Source organism: Spodoptera frugiperda, chromosome 23 (assembly GCF_023101765.2).
Source record: "Spodoptera frugiperda isolate SF20-4 chromosome 23, AGI-APGP_CSIRO_Sfru_2.0, whole genome shotgun sequence".
Taxonomy (NCBI): Eukaryota; Metazoa; Arthropoda; class Insecta; order Lepidoptera; family Noctuidae; genus Spodoptera; species Spodoptera frugiperda.
In genome coordinates this window covers 564573-587233 of record NC_064234.1, presented here as the reverse complement: position 1 = coordinate 587233, position 22661 = coordinate 564573, and the positions used below count along the sequence as shown (strand labels likewise).

General features: G+C 39.2%; 3 protein-coding genes across 3 annotated transcripts in view; 2 read left to right on the top strand and 1 right to left on the bottom strand.

Annotated features, from left to right (window-relative positions):
- Positions 1-17922, top strand: part of LOC126912203 (T-box transcription factor TBX6-like) — a 33994-nt gene extending 16072 nt beyond the window's left edge. The window contains exons 3-5 of the mRNA XM_050703233.1: positions 7490-7757; positions 14046-14186; positions 16457-17922. Of these exons, the coding sequence (XP_050559190.1) occupies positions 7490-7757; positions 14046-14186; positions 16457-16948 (901 nt within the window). The 3' untranslated portion in view covers positions 16949-17922. The remainder of the gene's footprint in view (positions 1-7489; positions 7758-14045; positions 14187-16456) is intronic.
- Positions 1-22661, top strand: part of LOC118266881 (caspase-8) — a 404424-nt gene that overhangs the window by 155011 nt on the left and 226752 nt on the right. The gene's annotated exons all lie outside the window — the stretch shown is intronic.
- LOC126912202 (ankyrin repeat and MYND domain-containing protein 2) lies at positions 20281-21956 on the bottom strand. Its single transcript, XM_050703232.1, has 2 exons — positions 21662-21956; positions 20281-21582 (listed from the first exon to the last, which is right to left on the bottom strand). Exons 1-2 carry the CDS (start codon positions 21860-21862, stop codon positions 20599-20601), a joined length of 1185 nt encoding a protein of 394 aa, XP_050559189.1. The 5' UTR covers positions 21863-21956; the 3' UTR covers positions 20281-20598.

The window sequence follows — 22661 nt, the reverse complement described above, 5'->3', positions numbered from 1 at the left end:
AACTCTTCGACCCAAATTCAGTCGATCGAGTCGAAATAACTGCACCAGATGACGCCATGCTCAATCAAATCGTCTTGGACATAATGGCGACTAGATTTGGCAACAGTTAGAAATAATGACTCGGAGCATAACGCGAGCCGTTCCCTGCTTGTACCATCCACACAGAATTAATATCAATTAACACACGCGGGCTTAATTGTGAATCGGGGAGATCGCGTGCGGCGGCGTCTTTGTCGGCGCTAGTGATCCCCCCTCTACGGCATCGTGCGTGTGCGCAACTTTAATTCGCAGCCTAACCCTTTCGCTTCTTCGAAAATCCTAAAATACTGGCGCCGCTCTCTGTATCGTCCGCTAAAGGATACTGAACTCTATGTCTATGAGTTACAGCTGTAACTGAAGACAGCGTTTCTAGGGATCGCGGCATCACGGTACGATGAGCGGAGATCCTGTGCTTGATTGATCGCTGCTCGTTTGGCTGCCACTACCGTGTTCGCTTATTGTACTTGTGGTTAATGGTTCTTGTTATTCTTGTTAACTAATGCAAATTGGTTGCAAGCACACAGCTCGGTGGGCGATCCTTACTCAAAAGCAAAGGGTTGTTAGTTCTTTTGAATTTCAGTAGGAACATGCCAACCTCCTGACTTTTTCTTTGATAGTTTTTGAAATAACATATGTTGTATTGAATAGATCTCTTGCTAAACGGTATCCGCAACAAATAATCAAGAACATAACCGATGGTAGTTTTATGAGCTTTCATCGCAGGGGTTAACTTTTTACTTAAAATACAAAAAATATAACAAATATTAAAAATTCAACAGCTACTATCAACAGATCGCCATTATCTTAGATAAAATCACCGCGTTTGTGGTGATCATCAATTCTTTGCTTATATCACAACTTTGACAGGATTATAATTAGAAACTGTCCGTTCTTTTGGGTTGTCCTTTTTAATGTCGCTAGCCGGGTCCCATACTGCGCTCGCATTTCATTAATTCTAAATGTTAAAAAATTGGGAGTTCTCATAAAACGGTGTGATTTATGCCGGCTCGGGAGCTAACGAGCGATCGCCACTGGACTGGAGGCGCTCAACGTGACTCATATTTTTCCAATACGTACTTTATGACAAGAGCATAAGAACCAGTTTTGAATCAGATACAATGACTCGTCTCAAGGATTGTTGATCGGACAATTAAGGTCCACTTGTAATGCGATCGAATGGTTCTCATTAATGCTCGCTGCGGTTTTGTTTCAGTTTGATCACTAGCTCACTCCGTTTCATGAATCCAAATTAGCACTCGATTTGGTAAGAAAAACTGATCGGACAATAACGAATCGTTCATCAATGCCACGTTCCATCGTCGATGTTATTTGTACAGTTTTTTGGGTCGGTATTATATCTCTAATTAATTTTTAATTGTCGGCGAATTCTTTAAACGTTTATTCGGCATGAATTACCGAACTGTATATTGGCGAATCTTAATCTTAACGATCTGTTGTGTTGAGTTCGGCGTCAGGCTCATAATAGGCTCTAGATGCGGCCGGTAGATAAGCTTTGTGTAGGGACCGCGCAGCGCGGCGGTCGTTGTCGCTGCTCGGCTGCCGGCTGCCGGCCCTGTACCCACTGTCCCACTGTCAACTAAATTACTGCGCGTTTGTCGGCCCTTCCATTCGCAATTTACGAGCAACAAGCTTTGTGCCACGCGTGAATGCCGCGCGTTTGGCGCCGGCGCCCAAAAAGGTGCTGAATTAATTCCGTACTTTCACCGCAACGACATCCATATTCATCAGAAATTTTAGCTTTTTACGTTTGCTCGTACTACATGTGTTTAGGAGATAACCGGACCCAAATGATTTGACCTCTTTATTTAATTATGCTAAAGATTTACATCGGCTTCTTTGAATTCTTTGTGAGTTCTATAAATTACACTTTTAAATTATTTGTCAGTTTTTGGAATTTGATATTATTTTAGATGGGTATACCAAAAGTTAAGTAAAATGTCAACTAATTACAAATGTCAAACATTCACACACACACCAATATTTTGATTCCAAATATTGGTGTGTATTGTGTTTCTGATTTATTTCTGATTAATGAGTTTAATTAAGATTAAATCTAACCGGCAGATATCAAGTAGGCAATATTAAAGTAACGAAGCTTACATGACTTTGTATGATAAAGAAGCAGAGAAGTTGTGCGGCAGAATGATACTGTAACATTATCAATGTATAAATAAACACGCGGAGATAAAACAGCCGGCGAATTCATTTACTTATGCGGTAATAAAACCAATCGTCGACTGGCGTAAGATCGGATATTAATTGAGGCGGTACCCTTTGCAGATACGTTTACAATCTGCGAACGGGGCACTAAAGCGAAATGGCTGGAACTATGGGGACAAGCGGACAAGTCATTGGGTAAAAGGATGCCGGTGTCGTGATTAAAAACATTTTCAATTTCCGTAAGAGCTGGACTCAGGGCGGTTGTAAATTTGGCGACAAGATGCGCATAAACATGTCGCGCAGGTGCGCGCGCGCTGCGGGCGTGCTTTGTGCGCGCCGCCCCGCCCTGCCGCCTCCAGCCACTCTATGCGACTCCTAGGACCAATTGAAATATTACTACATCTCATTAATACTAGTCTACTGCTCTCCATGCCAATACGTATAGTAGCGAACAACCGTCGTAATAAACGATGATGTAAGGTCTAATAAAATGCCCTAGTTGCTTACAAATCCATTCAACTTTATTCTGCTACAAACGTCAAGAATATATTTATCTCCAAATTATTTATTGTGATATAAAACAAAATAGATAACCGTTATAATAGCGAAGTGTTCGAGGGGTTTAATCAATTTTGTTATAAAACAAGGGCTGTTAGCGAGGTAGCTGGTGCAATATTTTTTTGTTACCACCTGCAGTTGTGCGGCAAAAACTATTCAATAAAATATATCGGTTTTTGTAAGCGATCGCTTATGATTGAAGGTGCTGTCGCTGATTCTAAACAAAGGACGACAGATAGAGGTAGCCGTCAATATGCTAATACGTCGTTACATCTCTCGAGATGATTCCGAGGCTTTTTTGTGGTCGCGCCCAAATTGGTTTATTTGTTTTGTTGCCAGTGTATTTCTTTATAAGTGTAGTTTGTTTGGTTTGCGGAGGCGACCTCGTACCATATGGGAGTGGATAGGGAATATTTTTTTCAGATCGTATAAAAATATTTGTAAGTTATAGAGTAAATAACACAATGTTCTGAAATCTGTCGCCATCGCGGTCGGCAGGATACTTTCCGGTGTGAATATGTATTGCAAGCACCGACTGCTACATCCTGACTCATGTGTAACCATACTCATGTACTGAGTTGTCGCTGATTCATGTAGCTGGGTTTCGTCGCGACTCTACTGCCCATTGGGATGTAGAACAATAAGCGCATACGCGTGGTTATCAATTGCTGGTTGCGCACGAATATGCTAGCGTCTGCAGTTCCCTGTGAGAACACACACACCGCTCATTACGAGTTGGTCGATTACGTCGTAAGCTGCTGCTGTTTACGCGCTTATAATCACGCGGCAAAGGTTTTAGCGGGCGTAGTACATTATCTGTGCGCCCGTCAACCGCCTATCGTGATGTTAAACCATTAAGATAATTTACATATAATTATGTAGTTACAGAACGAGAATTACATTCATAGGTTTCAGAAATATTACGCACATAATTATAAAAAGTGTGCATGCCTTTTATCGTTTTATTAATTCTTAGAAGATTATGTTGTAAAAAACAACCTTGTGCACCAAGCAGTTGACCGTTTAACTATAATTTAGCTGCAGATTGTAGATAATCGTGTGCTGGTGATTTAGGAGCAGGATATAGAACGTAAAATACAAATGTTTGTGTACATATGTAGCGAGGAGCGAGTCGAGCGCGATATTCACACGGGCCGCTCTCACAGTCGGAGTGAACAATTTGACACTTCCAGGTGTATGATTTTTTATGTGGCCAGACAATGGCGGAGGTGTTTACCCAGGCCCACATCTGGGCAGACGAAAAAACCGGCCGGACTTCTCGTATGAGCGTTAATAAGCGCGGGTTAGATGCCCGAGTCCCGGAGATACACAACACAAGTATTGTACACACTCGAACACTGTTTTCCTTCGAGTTACTACGAACTGAAGTGCAGATGTCTCGAACAAAGCCTCGACTGTGCGTTAATGACTGTCTCCCGGTCCTCAACATTGAACTTGGGCGATAAAAAACTAATGAAATTAGCAGTAAAGATAACTAGCAAGCGAGAGGGGTAGGTTAGTGAGGACGACGTTAACCAGTCATCAGGACATTAAAGTTTACAGACGATGTCTGTCGGCTCCCGTGTGTGAGCTACTTCACTTGTCTGGGGACAGGGTCTTGTCGTGTCATTAAATGTTAGGTCGGTGCCTGAGTGCTGCCGGTCAGGGTTGCGTGCGAGCGGTCGGCGGTCGCGCCAAACGACCGCATGTATCGGCTCGCGGCGGCTGGGCAGAACATTTCGAGTGCGGATGCTAGAGCGGATATGTCAGTTTCTTTGGCCGCTGTTAGCGCCTCCGTGCGGCAATTGGCAAGTTGTAACCGATTTACGACCCACTCTAAAGTTTATTCATCACGATTCTGGTGGTCCCATTGTGTTCTCTAAGTCCCTTCCCACCACGCCACAGCTTAGCGCTCTCGAGAGGCCTTTTATGGCGGCCGTTTTTATAGGATCTTTATATTCATTTGCATTCTCGTTTAAACTGTATCGTAAACAAAATTCCATAACATAAAACGTTTTAAATAAAAAGTTTGACACGAATCTTGATATCATTCGTCAAAATGTTAAATGGTTCGTGGTGGGGTAATACATGCAGTAGGCTAAGTACGGGCTGCTTAAGGAAATTACGATGTAGATAGTGCGTTTAGGCGGCAAATTTTTCATGATATTTTGCGCGTGGATCGTCACCTCTTTGTCGGCGCGCGGAGCTTTCAAACGGCTCGATAAGTGGACGGCGGCTGATAAGAGCCATCTTACGAACGGTAGCCGAGTGAAGGGATTTGTCAACGTACGGTCAACACGCGCACTCGATACCCAACAATATTGTGAACACATATTTGTGTTTGACTGTCTTCTGTCGAGCATGTTTGACGACATGCTCACATAAACAAACACGGGACGAGTGTCTCGAAACGTTACCTGCTGTAGCAGTTTTGGGAAAAAACTAATAACAGCTTAACTATATTGTCTGTGTATTGTTTAATGTTCATATTTAAAGAAAACTATTAATTAGTAAAACCAATAGCCAATTTATTAATAGCTAGCTAGAAGTACAATCGTGGAGATCTTAATTCTTGGACTAGTAATGATGAGTCGAATGATTTACAAATATTTCGTGAGTCGGTGACGTTGTGCCGGCGTGTGGGCAGATGCGTTGGTGGACGAACCACTTACAATATCCGAGGCACATTATATGTAAAATTTACGTTGTTCCAAACTTATTATAAGTTTATAATGATACATGTTTATATGTCAAGCTTAGATATTATATGTATGTCTACATTATGTTCGTTGGGCGGAAACCGAACATTAAACAACGTTTAGCTTACATTTTTATACATAAACTTGACATTGAGTCGTTATATTGTCGCAATAGTGACGGAATAAAGAATATATTTTATGACAATATAATATACTCTACTATGTTTTTCATATGTGGAGTGTGCCTGCCTACTAGAACATGAACTTTAAATATTAAAATTTCCATTCAAAGCCACAAAAATCACAAATGAAATAGCTACGTCTTGGCACTGGTTTCATACACCTACACACATATTGAATTGTTTAAAATTAATGACTTAACTATTACCTATTGATCAATTCGATTAGTTCCCATAGAAAATTAGTTTATAAAATGGTTTAACAGTCGAAGTACCTGTTGTCCTGTCGGTACAGCTCACGTAAGGCGGTAGCGGCGATCGTAAAGTTTAAATGGAGGCTAATTTAGTTTGTTGTTAATTGAGCTTGTGTCGGCACGTTATCTCGGCCTTGCATTAGTGGCCGGCGCTGCGCCCCCGTCGCCGCCCGCTCTGATAACAGCTGTTATGACTGATGGCGTGCCTACGTGATACGCGAATCGGACAGGTTTCTTGTTGTGTCTGTATTGTTCAGTAAAGGTACTTATACTTACGTCAATAGAAGAATATTATAGCTTGACTGAAACAAATTAATAAGTGCCCAAAGTTTGACGATCATCTGAATATGTGTCAGCAAGGCTCGAACATATAATCAATTTGGAATTACTTATGTTGGGTTTTGTACAAGCATTTGAGTATAGTATCAACACCGACTTTTGTAATGAAAACTAAACGAAGGAAGTTTGAAGTTTTAAAACTTTTAAAATTTTAAAAATGCTGGCTTGTATAGCTGTATCGACCATTGACAACAATTTCCACACAACAGGTTACAGCACCTATCTAACTTTACTCATTACGGACACTTATTCAGTAACCAATAAACGACACATTCATTCCGGAGAAGAATCTATTCAAGGTGAATTTACACTTCCATCTAAATTAACCAGCCATTATTCCGAACACATCTGTCCACAGATTAGGGACCTGCGACCGCCGCGGTAGGCATAAATAGTTTCGTATAATTACATCGGGGAGTTCGGATCGAAGGACCGACCACGGCGATCGCCGATAAAGCCGGCGCCACACATATCAGCCTTTATGACACTCTTTATGGTCGAAACAAACGGGTGCCAAAAGGCCTCGTTGGTAACACATTTACCCCTATCACAGTTTTATAAACCTCTGATAACATTGGGAAGGAATGCGCATGAGTGCTACTGGAAGTTCGTCGTTGAATTATGGTCCTAATGGTGATGGTCAAGCGAATCCGTTAAATCCTTTTAAAATTGGTTTAATTATTTCAGAATATTAAATAGTATCATATTATTTGCAATAACTTAATCGTAATTAAATCTTCTATATTTTAATATTCTTACCCAAGCAATAATGCAATTTACAATTTTAAAAAAAGCAGATAAGGGTACTTCATTATTTATCTTATACGGTAGAAATATATTTTCCTATCAATTTGTCAGGGTATAATAATTGCTTATTGCGAAAGGCTTAATTACGCGCATTACTTATTCATGCCAATTGCTATCATTAAGCTTCATGTAGAGCATGACATATCGATAGAGCTTGGACTTTTAATTTAAATCTTATCCTGTTTATAAATATCTAATTTGTCTGTAAAATATACCGTCTTTCTGCATTTCAAAATCTACCTATCATTTGTACTGTATACATAATATGATACCTACCTAAGTCCGTCGGTTATTAAGTTATTGAATCAGATCGAAAATACTGACAATCACTATCATTTAAAATAAACCAATACATTTTTGTGCTGACTAACTTATTTCACTATCTTACTCACACATCCTTTGCACTTGTTCTAAACTTACCTTCCTATTCCAGACGCATGTTCCCATCGCTGCGCATCTCGCTGGCAGGGCTGGACCCTCGCGAGGAGTACTGCGTGCTGCTGGAACTGTCCCTCGTGGGGCGGCGGCGCTGGCGCTGGGCGGGCGGGGCTTGGGCAGCCGCCGGTGGCGCTGAACCTCAGTCACCCAGGCGTCTGATGCTGCATCCTGATTCTCCAGCGCCCGGCCACCACTGGACCGCAAACCCAGTGTCCTTCAGCAAATTAAAACTGACTAATAATACTATGGACGCACAAGGACATGTAAGTATCTTTGAATAATATAATTACCCTTTTTATACATAAATAATTATTTTATGCAATATTAAATTTTTTTGATAGTTCGTTAAGTAAAATTAATATTGAACTTGAAACTTGAACATTTGTTTACCTCTGAATCTTCAATGTTATTCATATCTGAAAATAGCGCCAGGCATAGGACAGATTTTGTGATTAGTAACGTACCTAAATAATGTGCTGCATATCATCAATGGTACGCGTGCTAATAATGGTTCACCATGCCTGTGCTAGGAAACATTCAATAAATAGACAAGTATAAAACCTATGTAATATCATAAAAACACTAATAAATAAACAAACTTGTAAAATGTCAATATAATAAAAGATAACACAAGTAAATTAGCTCAAACAATAAATATCTCAGATCGTGAGGGCAACAATATATTTTATTGCCAGTTACAAAAAACTGTTTATTCCTAATGATAGCTTAGTAATCGTGGGAAATCAATAACTAGAGTAATCAATTATCCATTGTATTGTAGGCAAACATGACTTTCCTACATAATAATTGCCTTACAACAGTACTTCGAAGTAATTTGTCAAAGAAGTAGTTAATGTGGCAACACTGCAGCGTTCGTGTCGTCGTGAACGTTATAATTTAAATTGGTTCACTAGTTTTACTGAGTTGCCGTAACATATAGACCTAGTGCAGTTATTAGTTATGTGGCAATCGGTATTTCTACTGATTGCGCAGTCATTATTACTATTTAAGGTTTCATATTGCAGTTTTCGTGAATGTGGAAATAAAATTAATGGAGTGTAGGTACTTATTTTATGTAGACGGCAGAGTGATTTCCTTTTAAAAATCATGAAACTTAATGCTACACGCATTAAGTTTTATGCCTTCATAGATTCATGTCAGCCTATAAGTGGCCACTGCTGACCAAAGTCTCTTCTCAAATGGAGATGGTTTAAGCATTAATCAATTTCATAGTTTACATAGTCTGAATATTGAATTCAGTCTTAATATTAATTTCAATATCACTTAATCTAAATTAGTACCCTACTACAGGAAAACGTCCACTTTAATTCCGCTACGAGGCGTACCGTTCTTCGTAGCAGAATCAAAACCAAATATTTTTTATTATAGCACGGATTTCTGTATAGTAACGCCTGATTCTGTTCTGTTAATGTTATTTATTATTCTTACTTTTCAACCAACAATGATTCACCCCAGCATGGTTTTGTTCCAATAATGTGTTAGTAAAATATTCTCTTATCGAAAAGTTATGACCAAGTTCGTTAACAAGAATGGCACATAAATTCTACGTGCTTGAAGTGCAAAAGAGACAGAGGGCGCAATTTGTCAGTAGTCGGGCAGTTAACACCATGATAACGTTATCAGTAAAGTGACATCATCGGTCACCAGTCACCCTCTAGATAATAAGGCTGATGATTTGCAACATCGGCATTCGGGAATGTGGGAAGTACCTAATTACCTAAGATACTATTGTTTTGAAATACTGCGTCCGTAACCAGGTTAGTCACTTTCCTTTGTAGACTAAACAAAGAAATAAATCGATTACGTTTGTTCACAATAAGCACATATTTGTGGTCTGAAAAGAACTTGTTCCATGTCTAAGTGCACGTAATACCTATCAGACAATAATCGCGCGACCGGCGACCGGCGACCTCACACAAAATCAATTTCACAAAGCAATTGTAAGCATTAATTGAAAGTCAATAAACAAAAAGTTGTTCAAACTAATAAAAGTATGGCGCAAACAGCAAACATTCTGTCTATTGTAACAAAAAGTTTCAATATTGAATACAGTTAAGTACAGCCTTCGCCGCACATTCCCGCGCTCGTGACTCTGCCTCATATATCGCCTTTTTGAAAGGAAACGCCTCTCGCGCAACCACGCCAACCACTTCCCATAAAAAGTTCAATAAAAACTATATTGAGCCTTATGTTTGTTGAAATAAGATTCGAATGCAAACAACCCGTTTTGCGATGACGTAAAAAAGATAGCTCTGTGCGATTTCTCATTCCAATTTAAGTCTTAAGGCGTCGATGTAAAGGTGAGTGTGGGGTTTACGAGCGGGAGTTCATACGCGCCGCGGGAGCCTGCGTACAAAGACGTCTATAAGCATTTCGTCACTTGAACAAATACGCTGAAAGGCATTGTATGGCGGCTTTGTAGCGGCAACTAACTGTATCCCTTTATCCGGGCGGTGTGTTTGGACAGAGCGGTTGACGCCTCGATTAATGACGACCGTGACGCTTCGCCCTAGGTTTTATCATTTATACAATGTTTGCACTCACTGTTTGTAGAAACTGCCTCGGAATATTTTACGACTGCAGCTCTAGATGCGTGTTTCATGTTCAACTCTTTAAATATTATAGCCATAAAACGTATAATACTTCATAATTCCAAAAGATCTAAAAGAATGTAATGAGAAAATAGGTAAAAAAGGCATCCTCGAAACATTTCAATTAACCTGACCCACCTACATAAAGGCTGGTTGTGTATCAAAACAAACATCGTTCATGGTTATCAGTCACAAAGCATCATAACACACATTATTATGACGGGCAGGGACGGCAAAAACTGTAGGCGGGTGCGCATGAGTGCACCGGTATGATGCACCGAGGTATCGGGATCGCGGGAGAGAGGAGCGGCGTCTTTGTACACCCAGCCTAACAATGCTGTAGCTACTGAGACCAGGGGCGAGTCAATTCGCGTGGAAAATATCCTCGTGTACTGTGCACTTGAGGACTTACCACCTGTGATAAAAGCAGCCTCCATTATGCATTGTGTCCTCACCCTTTGTCGTTTGTTTTTTAGCGAAAACTTCAGACGGTCGCCGTGTGAAAGAGTCTCTTTAAAAAAGTCAGTGTGGAAGGATTAGAAGCCGATTTCTAAACGTGCTCATTACTGACGTTGTTAAAGGTTACGGATTAGCCGGAGATTATTCTCACGTAATTAGGAATAGTTATTAGTTCTAGGAACCACTCGAACCAGAGGTAAAATTGGGGGTAATAAGGTAATTAACTTGGGAGATATTTGTAGTCTACGTTAAATGTTAAAGATTTATAGACCCCGCGTAGGTCTTCTTCTCAAAAATACTGAATACTACTAATAGTTTAAGAGAAATATCTTAGTATTTGACATTTACAATATAATTTAAATGAATATATCATAATTAATATTTCCGTACAATAAATATCCATTTATGGTATTACTTATCCAAGTTTCATATTGAAATATTAGCTAAACAGTATAAAAAAATTCGATAGTTTATTTAAATGTAAGTTATCGTAGATGTTACAAAACGAATTAATTTTGACTAACTTATATGTATAAAGCCTTCAAAAATATTTTGAAAATGACTATGGGTGTAGTCATCTACTTTTCTGAAATATTCCATGGTGGCATTGTATCAAACATAGTTTTTAACAAAAACTCGTATACGTCAAAATGTGGCGCATTAACTTTATCAGGACAAGGGATCGGGTTAGCGACGCGGAAGGTCGGGGTTTGAATCCCGGGTGGAACCTACCCTTATCTCCAACGTGTCGCGGTCTATGTTGTATTATGCCACTAATTACTGATAGACACGTGTTCCTGTTAGATTTGAGATAAAGATGATGTTACTTTGGCCTCAGTTTCATTCCCGACTGGTTTTCTATTGAATGTGCCTCACAAGTTGTGTTATTAACGATGTTTGTGAAATAATCCTTTGCGCTTTTTTTAAGGGTACCTTACCTACCTTACCTAGCTTTCCTGTGTTGTGATTGTGTTAATTTTGTTTACATTAAAGTGGCGCATATCTACAAACTCAAATTATAATTTGAGTGAGGCTTATACCCTTAGTACTAGTTTGCTTTACGTGGGGCGAAATCGAAACGGAAGCGCGTTCAATGCTCTGATTGGCCAACACTAATGAACCGACCAATCAGAGTAAAAAGTAGTTCAGATAGTAAAAGATAGGACGTGACTTTCTTCGGCAACACGGGTAGATACGAGCGCAAGTTGATTTTATTAGAAAAATCTAGCGATTACTGCAGACTAAACAATCATTGAGTTTAATTGAAACCTTACCATAAACGTTTTATTTAATTCATCAAAATGTACCGTTCACCAAAATGATATCTTAGGTACTTGAATTCAATAATTTATAGACGATGTTTATCCGTCTTGTTGCCGCGGGCTTTATTTAAAATGTTTATTCGTGTGTAATAAAGTTCTTAGTGCCGCCCATAGCTAGATATAATCACTAGTTTATTACTCATACTATACACACAACTGCGTGTGGCTTATTCGCCATTTTTTATTCGAAAAATATTGTAGCGATCATTGATTATTGATTATGTTTAGTTTTGTAACTAGCTGTTTCAAGGTGGTCTTTAAAATCACATGTAGTTTTCTATAAATCGGTATTTAAACCACATCATTTTGTCTTATAACTTCAGAAAGTATACTAGATAGCTTCTATTGCATACCTAATAGAAACTACAATTTATCATCGCAAATTAAGTGTGTCTACAAAGGCGGTCTTAACCGCTGTTTTTGTTGCGAGATCCGGATCAAAGAACAACTAACGTATTAAAGCCTTAAACAGTGTTAACGCAACACTTTATCGCCTTAATCAATATCCTATCACCTCCCATGATCGCATTCCCTCGGAATAGTCGCAAAAAACTACGAATTGAAGGCTTCGCTGCAATCTGAAGGCTGTATCTTTTTGATTGAACACACGTCACTATGATCGACGAGCTTCCGAACGCGGCGAGCTCTTTGTCTGTCTGTCTGTCAGTCGGTTCGGACTTGTGACATTGTGGGAATATAACAAATAGGGTCTCTCATCAAGGCTTTTACTATTTAATTTTAATTTAATGAAACATACTTCACGTACCTATAGTCATGTATGTTCTTGTAGCATAGAGATATGTTTCAGCATAACACGTAGATTTGTAATTGTACAGAGGTTACCTATTACTTTTAAGAAGGTTTCTAGGTCTTAAATAAATACAGGTAAGCTATAATGACTAAGTAGCGGCTATCGTAATGAAAAGTTAATATAACAATATTTCGCTAACGTAAATTACTCGATTGCAAATTCGAAACACAAAAAGACTTCATGCAATTTCAATATACAAAACAATAAAACCGCTACAATAGATACTTATTTAATGACAAAGCACTTGTAAAAGTAATAAACTTTCATTTTCCAGCATTGTCCCTCATAACTGAAAAAAAAACAAGCCAATAATAAGTGGCAACTGTTTAACTGAATCAGACTTCTACTTCAAACCACTTGAAGCAAATTAATCTTTAAAAAAATCTTTAGACAATAGTAAAGAAACCCTTCTATGTTTGAAGTGGTTGCAGTCGGCGCCCGCGCAATGCCCAGGTAGCGGTATTCGCGTCAAGTGGCAGATAAGATGCTTTACACAGGGGCGACCCAAGACGCGACACGACGCGACGCGACAATCGTGTCGCCAGTCACAGTTAGACCGTCCCATGTTTGTCCTAAGAAAAATGAGATTAGTTTTTAATGTTTTAGCAAGTCTGCTTTACTGGGAGGTGTGTCATTTTTGAGGTATTTTTGTCTACTTTTATATTTCTTGAGTGGTATTTTCGAGTACCGTAGCCTTCTTAAAGAGAAACCTACACTACGTACAACAATTATGAAAATTACTATCATAGGATGTTATTGAAATAGGATTAATAAAATATCGATGCTTATAATCGAAATTGCGTCATGTTGTTAAATGCAAATACAAAAAATACATGTATGTAATAACTAGAGCGGGCTCATATCCAATCATTCTAAAGCGAACATGTTAATGGTTGGGCAAGTAATGATTTCGGCATTATACGATTTAAATTCATGATTTCCCATTGCCTTCAAACGAAAAATTCTTCACTAATAATGTATTTAACCAGATACTTTCTAATCTTATGTACTTTAACAAATTTAACTGTTTTACTAAACGACCTTTGGCACATTTAAACTTTAAATTAAAAGTTTAAACCAAATCTAAATTAAACGTAATCAATCAATGATCGTCAATTCTTGCATTAAAATAAAGTAAAATTTTAGTCTACATTTCACGATAAGTTCATATGATGTATGATTCGTATGCATCCATATTTATATGTTGACATTTTAAAAGTATTTATTTTGATTTGCCTTTGACTTTGTAGGTAGCGACTTGCACATTGTCAGCAAAACAATAATATGTTATTATCTACCTTAAGATGATTAATATGAACATCAGTTAATATTCTTCCTTCTTTGCAGATGGTATTGACGTCCATGCACAAGTACCGTCCCCGGGTCCTGGTGGTGCGCGCGCGTGATGCTGCCGCCCTCGCCTGGGGTGCTCCCCACGCCTCCTTCTCCTTCCCCGAGACGGAGTTCATTGCTGTCACCGCTTATCAGGTTTGTACTATAATTTTGTATGTGTATTCTTATGTAGACTACTTCATCAGGTTGTAGGATAGTAACATGAATAGATCGATCAGGTCGTTGTAATGAGAAATCAATTATTCTATCGAATGTAACTGTTTTCTTAATATTCTCGTAGTAAAATATACTACCAACTTCCTGATAGATACTATCAACAAGATATTAAGGGAATCTCCTCCCGTGATACTATCACACCTCTCCGATTCCAAGAATACGTACTACGGTTCCCCGAAACACCACGATTCGCACATACGGACACAAGTCGGCATTTTTTTTCTCGTTGCACTAGGCGCCAACGCTTTTACGAAAATCGAACATAAGTTGGTGCCAGTTACATCGACAAAAAATAAGATTGCAACGGGCGGCCATTGTGTAAGGACTCTTAACGAAACAATACGACTAATTTAACGTTTTTGTTCGAGCGGCGTTTGTGAAGCATTGTGAACGGTTCCGTGACTCTTGGAAGCGTATCAACTACACTACAGTTAGGTTCTGAAGAAGCTGCACAATAAACCGAAGCGGTAAAACTCAACAGCGCGCGTTATCATACCACAATTAGAGAAACAATAGAGACGACAATATTTACAAAACGGCCCATTGTGCATGAAGTCACACGATTGGATTAGATTACATTCACTGAGCTTCCAGACAGAATGCGCATTGCGTGACTAACTTAGCTCTGCACTTCAAAGCGCCTACCTTCGCATCTGCCTCGGCAATAAAGTTGCGGTACCTACACGTTAATTCCATTTATTAAACCTGGCCCAGGGCTCTTATAAAGTACCGGGACACAGCCCCCCGCTGTTTGTTATCCCAAACTAACTACTGGCTTTCGCGTTCATTGCAGCGTGGCCATCCCTTGCATAATCCCTCGTCGTAATTAACCAGCGGCTTTCTTTGCCCCGCGGCGTCCTTCATGTTGACTGCAACGAGGCGCGAAAGTTTTCTCGCGTCCATTTCATCGGAAGCTTTGTAGGATTATCCGACAATTGTCCGGCTAACGGGACCCTGTCGCCGACAATGGCCGGCGGTGTATCATTGCACATTATCCTCCGACAGGCGACCGCTCGACGGCTACACCATTGTTGCGAATTATCAGCGAATTACAAATCGTTTTTAGAATTGCCGCCCCTTTATTCGAGAGCGTAACTAGGTGGCACACCAGTTCAATTACAACAACACAATGCCGTTATGGTCGGCCGCACCATCGTCGCTCCGGGCTGTCATCGCATGTTTGCAGGTCCACCCGATAAATTATGGGTCTATCAGCTAGATAAATAAAGCAAATTTACTCAGACCCTAATTACACAGATCTAAAAAACTGGCGACAGTCGCCAATATGTGAAATAGTCACGCAAAAAGTAAAACCGACGGCAAGTTTGTGTGGTGACGTCACGGGCGACAGGGCGGACCGGGGGCGGCGCCTGACTACACTCAAGCATCACGTCTTGCTAACCGGCCGACTTAAAAAGTGCACTTTGCTCCGCTAATAACAGGCTTTTAGCACTCTCCGATGTTTCGGAGGGGTGGCGGTTATCTAGTGGTGCAGCTAGCACGGCTCCCGCCGGCGCCGCCTTATCACGCCGAGTAAACAATCGCTACAAGTGACTCCGCGTATCTCAACCTCACTATTTGCGTTCAGGATTTCGCCAGATAATTTTGCCTTTCGATTGCAAACACATTTTCAGGCGAGACGCGAAAAAAATCATGTAGAATTTCGAAGGTCCTGTTCAATTAGGAAACGTCGCGATAGTTCAATATTATGAAGTTGTAACTGTCATCTTCACTTATGTAGAGCGCATCGGTCCTTGTATCAAATATCACATTACGGTAGACGGTAGTGTGTTGGTGTGCTTTCCGCTAGTGCAACATGCGCAGGCGCCTACTGAAGCAGTTCGGCCGTAACAGCCGCGCGACGGGCGGGCGACGTCGCGGCGACACGCGAACATGCCATGCTAATTGGCTTGTCGCCAGGGCCACGCCACATGTGCAACAATTATCCCTTACGAGCTATTAGCGCCGCCGGGATGTATGCGGAAACGGATGTTTAAATGGCATTCTCCAAATGAGATAAGGAGATTTCCGTGTGACATGTCAACCACGAAATTTTGATACGAACAGATAACTTGCGCTCCTCCCAGTCACAACGACACGAATAAAAAATGCAATTTTAACTTTTCTAGTCAATTTGATCTACTTATTTACGAACCAGATCACTAACAGTTTTTTTTGTTTGTTCACAGAATGATCGCATAACAAAATTGAAAATCGACAACAACCCGTTCGCTAAAGGCTTCAGAGCGTGTGGCCAGTCTAAATGCAAGAGAAAGAACCCAGACTCTGGCAGCGAAGGTAACTCGGAGCCTAGCACGGAGCCCACGGACGCCAAGAGACCTTGTTCTGACGCCGCGTCCTCGTGCTCCGAGGAGGGCAGCTTGCGCTCCTCGTCCCCGAGGTCGCCGCCGCTAGTGGAATCTCCTGCTCCGCTCGTCACACCTCCAGAGAACATTACTCCGCCCCCAGCCGCGTTCTACCCTCCAGAGTTACCTTACCTAGGACCACTACACATGCCGATGCCCCTAGGTCTCTGGCCCAGCAGTCCTTTGACTAGCGGTTTCTCGTGGGGTCCCGCACTGCCGCCGCCCTTACCGCCGGCGCCTTCGCCCCCTGCCGCGCCGGCGCCCTGCAGACGGGTAAAAAGCTTCACGATTAGCGCTCTACTCGGTGAAGGCTGATTTCATATTTACACATGTCTACTGGAGAAGTTAAAGAGTTGACAAATATTTTGTTTGTTCCTTCGCGAACGGCTGGTACACCTTGTACTTATGTAACTTTGCGCCATGTAACTTGATAAGTACTTAAATTAAAATTGAAATAAAATGTTAACGCGACAGGGATACTCGCAATACCTACTTACCATATAAATTAATGTAAATATATTATAGAAACATAGTTTTATTTTATGTTTAATGAATAAAATTTATATGCCTACCTCGTTATGATAAGTAATTATTGTATTGTGATAGCAGTGCCTTAAGTTTGTATAAATGCTAAACTTTAAAATATTTTAATTAAGTAGTCAATATGTTAATATAGCCAATGGTTGAACCTAGCACATTTCAATGACGATACAGAGGCTACTCTGTAGGTAACTTTTAATTCGAAAGACTGAAGTGAACTCCATCGCGGTCCACCTTGACATTTGGTTTTGAGAAGAATCTCGACCAATGACGGGCGAAAATTTGACTTAGAAAATTCGAATTGATAGTTACAGAATAGGCTAGCAGTAATTACTTATGTACACAATCTCTATGTATGTCATGTGCAGGTGCACTTCTGTCTATTCCTTCAGGAATAAAGTTTAATAGACCTACTACACAAGTAAACCTACTTAAAAGTATTTGTAAACTTGTTAACTAATTATATATGAATTCTCTCATATGTATTATTTTTCTAAACTGCTGTAAGTCAAATAGATAAGTAAATAGAAGGAAGAAAAAGCAAGTTATAGAAGGAATAAATATATAAACTATAGGAAAGCCTTCAGCTATACTTGTACTTACTTGGGCGGTTGAAACAAAATGTCGACTTGATTTATAATAAGAGACAAGTGTTATAAGTATCTATCATTTATGTAACTATTGTAAATAATGTAAATAATAACAGTCAACAATTAAGCAACTACAATATATTTTTTTATATGATTTAATTTTGAATTTTCATTTCTTACCAATATGAACAAATTTACCCACCCACTTGCCTATCTTAATCGGCCTATACCTATCCTACACTGAAATCAGTGAAAATAATCTAAATATATTATTACAAATTACAAACGTTCATTATTTCTTGCTACGTCTACTACAGAACTGCATTTTGTAATTTTTATGCAGCTTCTAAATTATTTTTGGGTTTACAATTCAATTAATCAACTAACAGACTAACAGTGTAATAAACAGACAAATAATACAATTTAGTACCAAATGTTCTCGGAGCTACGGACTACCTAGCAGATTTACCGAGGCTCCGGCTCGAAAAGCAGGAGTAGGAACGGGGTGGTGTTTAGTCAGTAAGAGTCTGACACTCCCTCTCGCCTCGCCCAAAGCTAAAGAAGTCATTGGAGAGATTTCCCCCCTCAAAAAAAGTACCAAAAGTCAATTTAATATCACCTATTATTTCGTAAGTATATTATGTAGGGTTTTGAGTACCTAAAAGTATAAGTTAAGTTAAAGTTTGCGTTATGTTTCGCGTGAGGTTACCAGACGCCCAAATACCACCCTCGGCAATAACCCCAATCCTCAAATTCTAAACCCCAAAAGACTGGCAACGCACATGTAACACCTCTGATGTTTCGAGTGTCTATAGGCGGTGCCGATTGCTTACCATCATGTGATACGTCTGCTCGTTTACCGGCTTAGGCCATAAAAAATTATACATGTACACGACTACAATCTCTTCTACTACATTTATTCTACATTCTCATTTACTGTAGTCTGCATTTACTTAAAGACCGAATAAAAAACTCCCTAACCATGTAGGTTTTAATTTAGAATAAATAAAAAGTAAAGGATATTTAACAGGAATAAGTAGATAGACCAAAAAGTATAATAAGTAACGTATAAGGGAAGACAAAGAAGTAGTTTAAGTACTTACACTAGATAGACTTGCTGGTGCGGTCACTGCAAGTACCACGACGAAATGAAAATTAGGTAAAACGGTTTATTAAACCTAAATCTAGAACAGCTTAGTAATTAGAACAACAACGCAGTATACCTACTTGCCTCATTTTACTAATTTATGTGTTTAATTGTGTAACTACTTAGTTAATGAATGTAATTGTGCAGTGACTGGGCAACCGGTTGCTGTGCAACGTGTTCGATTCTCACACGGTACATTAGGGATGAAGACGGAGTATGAAAATTAAAAATCTATTTAGTCCGTCAGTTACCTAGGTAATAAAAAATACACAGGAGGAAGAACGCACTGATAGCTTAAGATAAATATTGTCATGTCGGAATAAAAAGGTTACATACAAATAGTCGTATAAGAAAAAATATGTTAGATAAAACAAATCAAAGTTGAATGGGAGCAAATACGTCATATCTACGTATAAAACGTACCTAGAGGTGACGTTTGATGTCGACAAAGTGATGACGTCGTCATATTAAGATATCTTCGAAAGTATTTGTTTCCGTAAGAAAATGAAAAGTACGACTCTTAAAATAATCTAGAAGACGGACATTAAAATAAAAAATATTAAGTAACTCTCACAAATTATGATTGTTCTGGATGTGGATGCGATGTGTATGTGAAATTATTTGTTTTAGAGCTATTTAGAGAAGTTACAGTCTACCACTGGACTATGGACTACGGGCCTTCTCTAAATAAGAAGGTGCAAGCGAATAGTAGACCGCAATGTAATAGGTTCAGGATTATAAGAGCTCTACTGCCCAAGAGCAAGGGCAAGAAATCGGTATACATCTATTCTAAATAGGTATATGCTAAAATATATAATTCTGAACTAGATATTGAAAATTATAACGAACCAAACAACTCAATATCGTGTCCGCAACTTATTAAAATTAGGACAATGAGGTATTTTACATATTTAACTAGAAACGTAATTAAAAATGTCACTACCACAAAATAAAAATAATTATACCCGCTATTGTGACTTAATACCTATCGTAATTAATTTACACCATATATTTAAAACAAATATCCCTAAAACAAAATTGCAAATCAAAGAATTTTTAGTTAGAGTACAGCAACGCCATCTATTGGACAGGGGAAGAACTAATAAGACACTCGGTTAACAAGTTGTTGCGAGCGTGCATGAGCTCAAATTGATTAAAACAGCTGGCAATTTACCTAATACTCATTATATCCTTCAAAATATTGATTTTAATGTTACTGGCATGCCACATCACTATATTGGCATTTATATCTGTAATTTAATCATAATTATTGCATTATCTCTGTTGCAATCCAAGAATTTGCATTAATCACACATTCCCTGCACTATCATAATTAAATTGGTGATATGGGTAAAATGAAAGAGCTGCAATTTATAATTTTGATATATTGAATTTACAGATTACATACACACTGAAGAAGTTACAACACATTATGTACAACAAATGCATCTAGCAAAGTTTTAACCAATAACAGCATCTTAAAATTGTTTGCCATAGCAAAAGTAATAACATTAATTTGTGATTGATACAAAAATATTGCACTTCCATTGAATTAGAAGAACATTACTTATTTTGTGTCTCAGATAAACTATAAAAACTACATTACAAGAAAATACATCCAGATAGTTAAAGTGGAATTGTTTTATCCTTATATATTTAGACACCAATCACCATGGTGAATGTTACTCCTATCCTGCGACTAGGTTTTGAAGCTCGGAACTCAATTCATTAGCGTCAATGTTGACTTTAGCATTGGTGGTGGGTGCAGGAACACTGGACTCTCTGTTACAAGCCTTCTTGTGCACGAACCAGTGCAAGCGCTGGCACTCCCTGTCACAATACTGCACAGATTTACACTTGGAACACTTCTTGGCTGGCTTCTCCTCCCCACAAGTGCTACAGTATGGAATGGCATCCACAAACCCTCTCTGGCCATTGATGGTGCAGTTGATCACAGACAGAGCGGGTGGAGGGTCTTTACTCGTCAGGGAACTGACCATCTGGTGGAATGTTGTGCATTCTCTAAAAGGAAACTCTCTCACACAATCTTTCAGGAATGTGTCCATTAAGTCCAAGGACACTCCATCCTTGCCGGGTTTCAACAGTTTCTTAGAGAACACTTCAACCACATCATGTTTCTTCTCCTCCTTGTCAGCGTTTGGCTTCTTATCCCTAATATTATGAATTTCTCTAAGTACATAGGCCAAGTAATGATATTTAAATGCCATCACTTCATTAGTATCACCTCCTCTTGTCATCTCCTTCTTGCACAACAGCTCCAGTGTTTTAATAACTTTATCAGCATTGTCTAGTAAGGTAGGTATGTGTTGTAGGTTGAGTGCCAGTCGCACTGGGTGGATGTTTACACCAAGCACAAACTTATGAAGGGGGTCAACTAAGGAGGCAGGTAGGTAAGGTTCTGTCTGCTGTCCTTGTAAAGAAGTGAAGTAGGCAACCTCGGTGCGCGGCACGTAGTTGTTGATGGTCGCGACAGTGTGGTGGTTGCCGACAAACGCAGCCATCTGCGAGGCAGTGCGCCCAACAGAGTTAGTGGCGGTCGATTTCGCGCCCGCGTCCAGGAGCAGCTTACAGACCTCGGAGCTACCAGACAGGGCGCCGAAGTGCAGAGCCGTGTAGTTGTACTCATGCTTTCCAGAATTAACATCGGCTCCCTGGAAAAACCAATTGACAAATTAATATTGGTAACAAAACAATTAACGTGCGCCAAAATTGTCAGTGAAAGCTACGTACCCTGTCGAGTAACAATTGAACCATATCCTTGTTGCCCTTATAAGCGGCGTGTTGCAGGGCAGTCATACCATTTTCGTCAAAGAAATCGACGGGTCCTTTGTGTTGAGCCAAAATATTCTTGAATTCTACTAAATCATTTTGAGCTATAGCGTCAAATATAGTTTTTTCAGCAGCAGGCTTTTCTTCCGTTTTAGCTTCCATATCGATTTTTTGAAAACTTTTAATAAATTGAACGAAAGATGCTACCAGAAGCAAACAACCTCTAAAGTGGTCCGTCAATGTCAAAGTCAATTTGACAGTTCTAGACTAGAGATGTACCAAGTAGGGCTACACCCGATCAATGTTGCATGATTAAAAAAACTTTTAGTCGATTTTCAAATATCAATCGATTGTAATAGTAAATAGACTTTATATTTCATAATGTTATAATATGCATAACGTTATTATTAAATAACGTTATGCATATTTGTGTAAAACTTTTAAATTATTTCTTTTGTTTAAGGATATTTGTTTTAGTGCACGGAATACACATAGAAGTAATTATGTTGAATGACATTTCCCCTAGTTTTTTCTATTCCATATTTTTGCGCCTATCAAAGCATTTGTATTAGTTGATTCGTTGGTGCTAACCATTGAGCACCAACATTGAGCAAGCGCGGCGATTGATGCTTAAATCTTATCCATGTGAGAAGACGCGTTTGCTCTACAAAAGGTACTTATAAGCTGTTGATGATGATGATGATGATGTTGGTGCTAGTGACTCGTAAAGCTTTGCAACTGCCAAAACTTAACTTTTATCATCAGTACTCTTAATACACTTAACAGCAGATAAAGGTCTATAGCATCTTCTATAGATGATAATTACCCAATAGTTTGGTGGAGGTATAAAATTATTCAACTGTTATATAAGGTTGTAATACATGAGACTTTTAGTTTTAATTAAGGTACATTTATTACTTCGACAATGTGTGTTCTGCTTTTATTGATATGGTAAATGAAT

Coding starts and splice junctions, on each gene's coding strand:
- LOC126912202 (XM_050703232.1), bottom strand. CDS start 21,862: ATGGAAGCTAAAACGGAAGAAAAGCCTGCTGCTGAAAAAACTATATTT. Junction 21,583..21,661: donor TTCAATTGTTACTCGACAGG/GTACGTAGCTTT, acceptor TGGTTTTTCCAG/GGAGCCGATGTTAATTCTGG.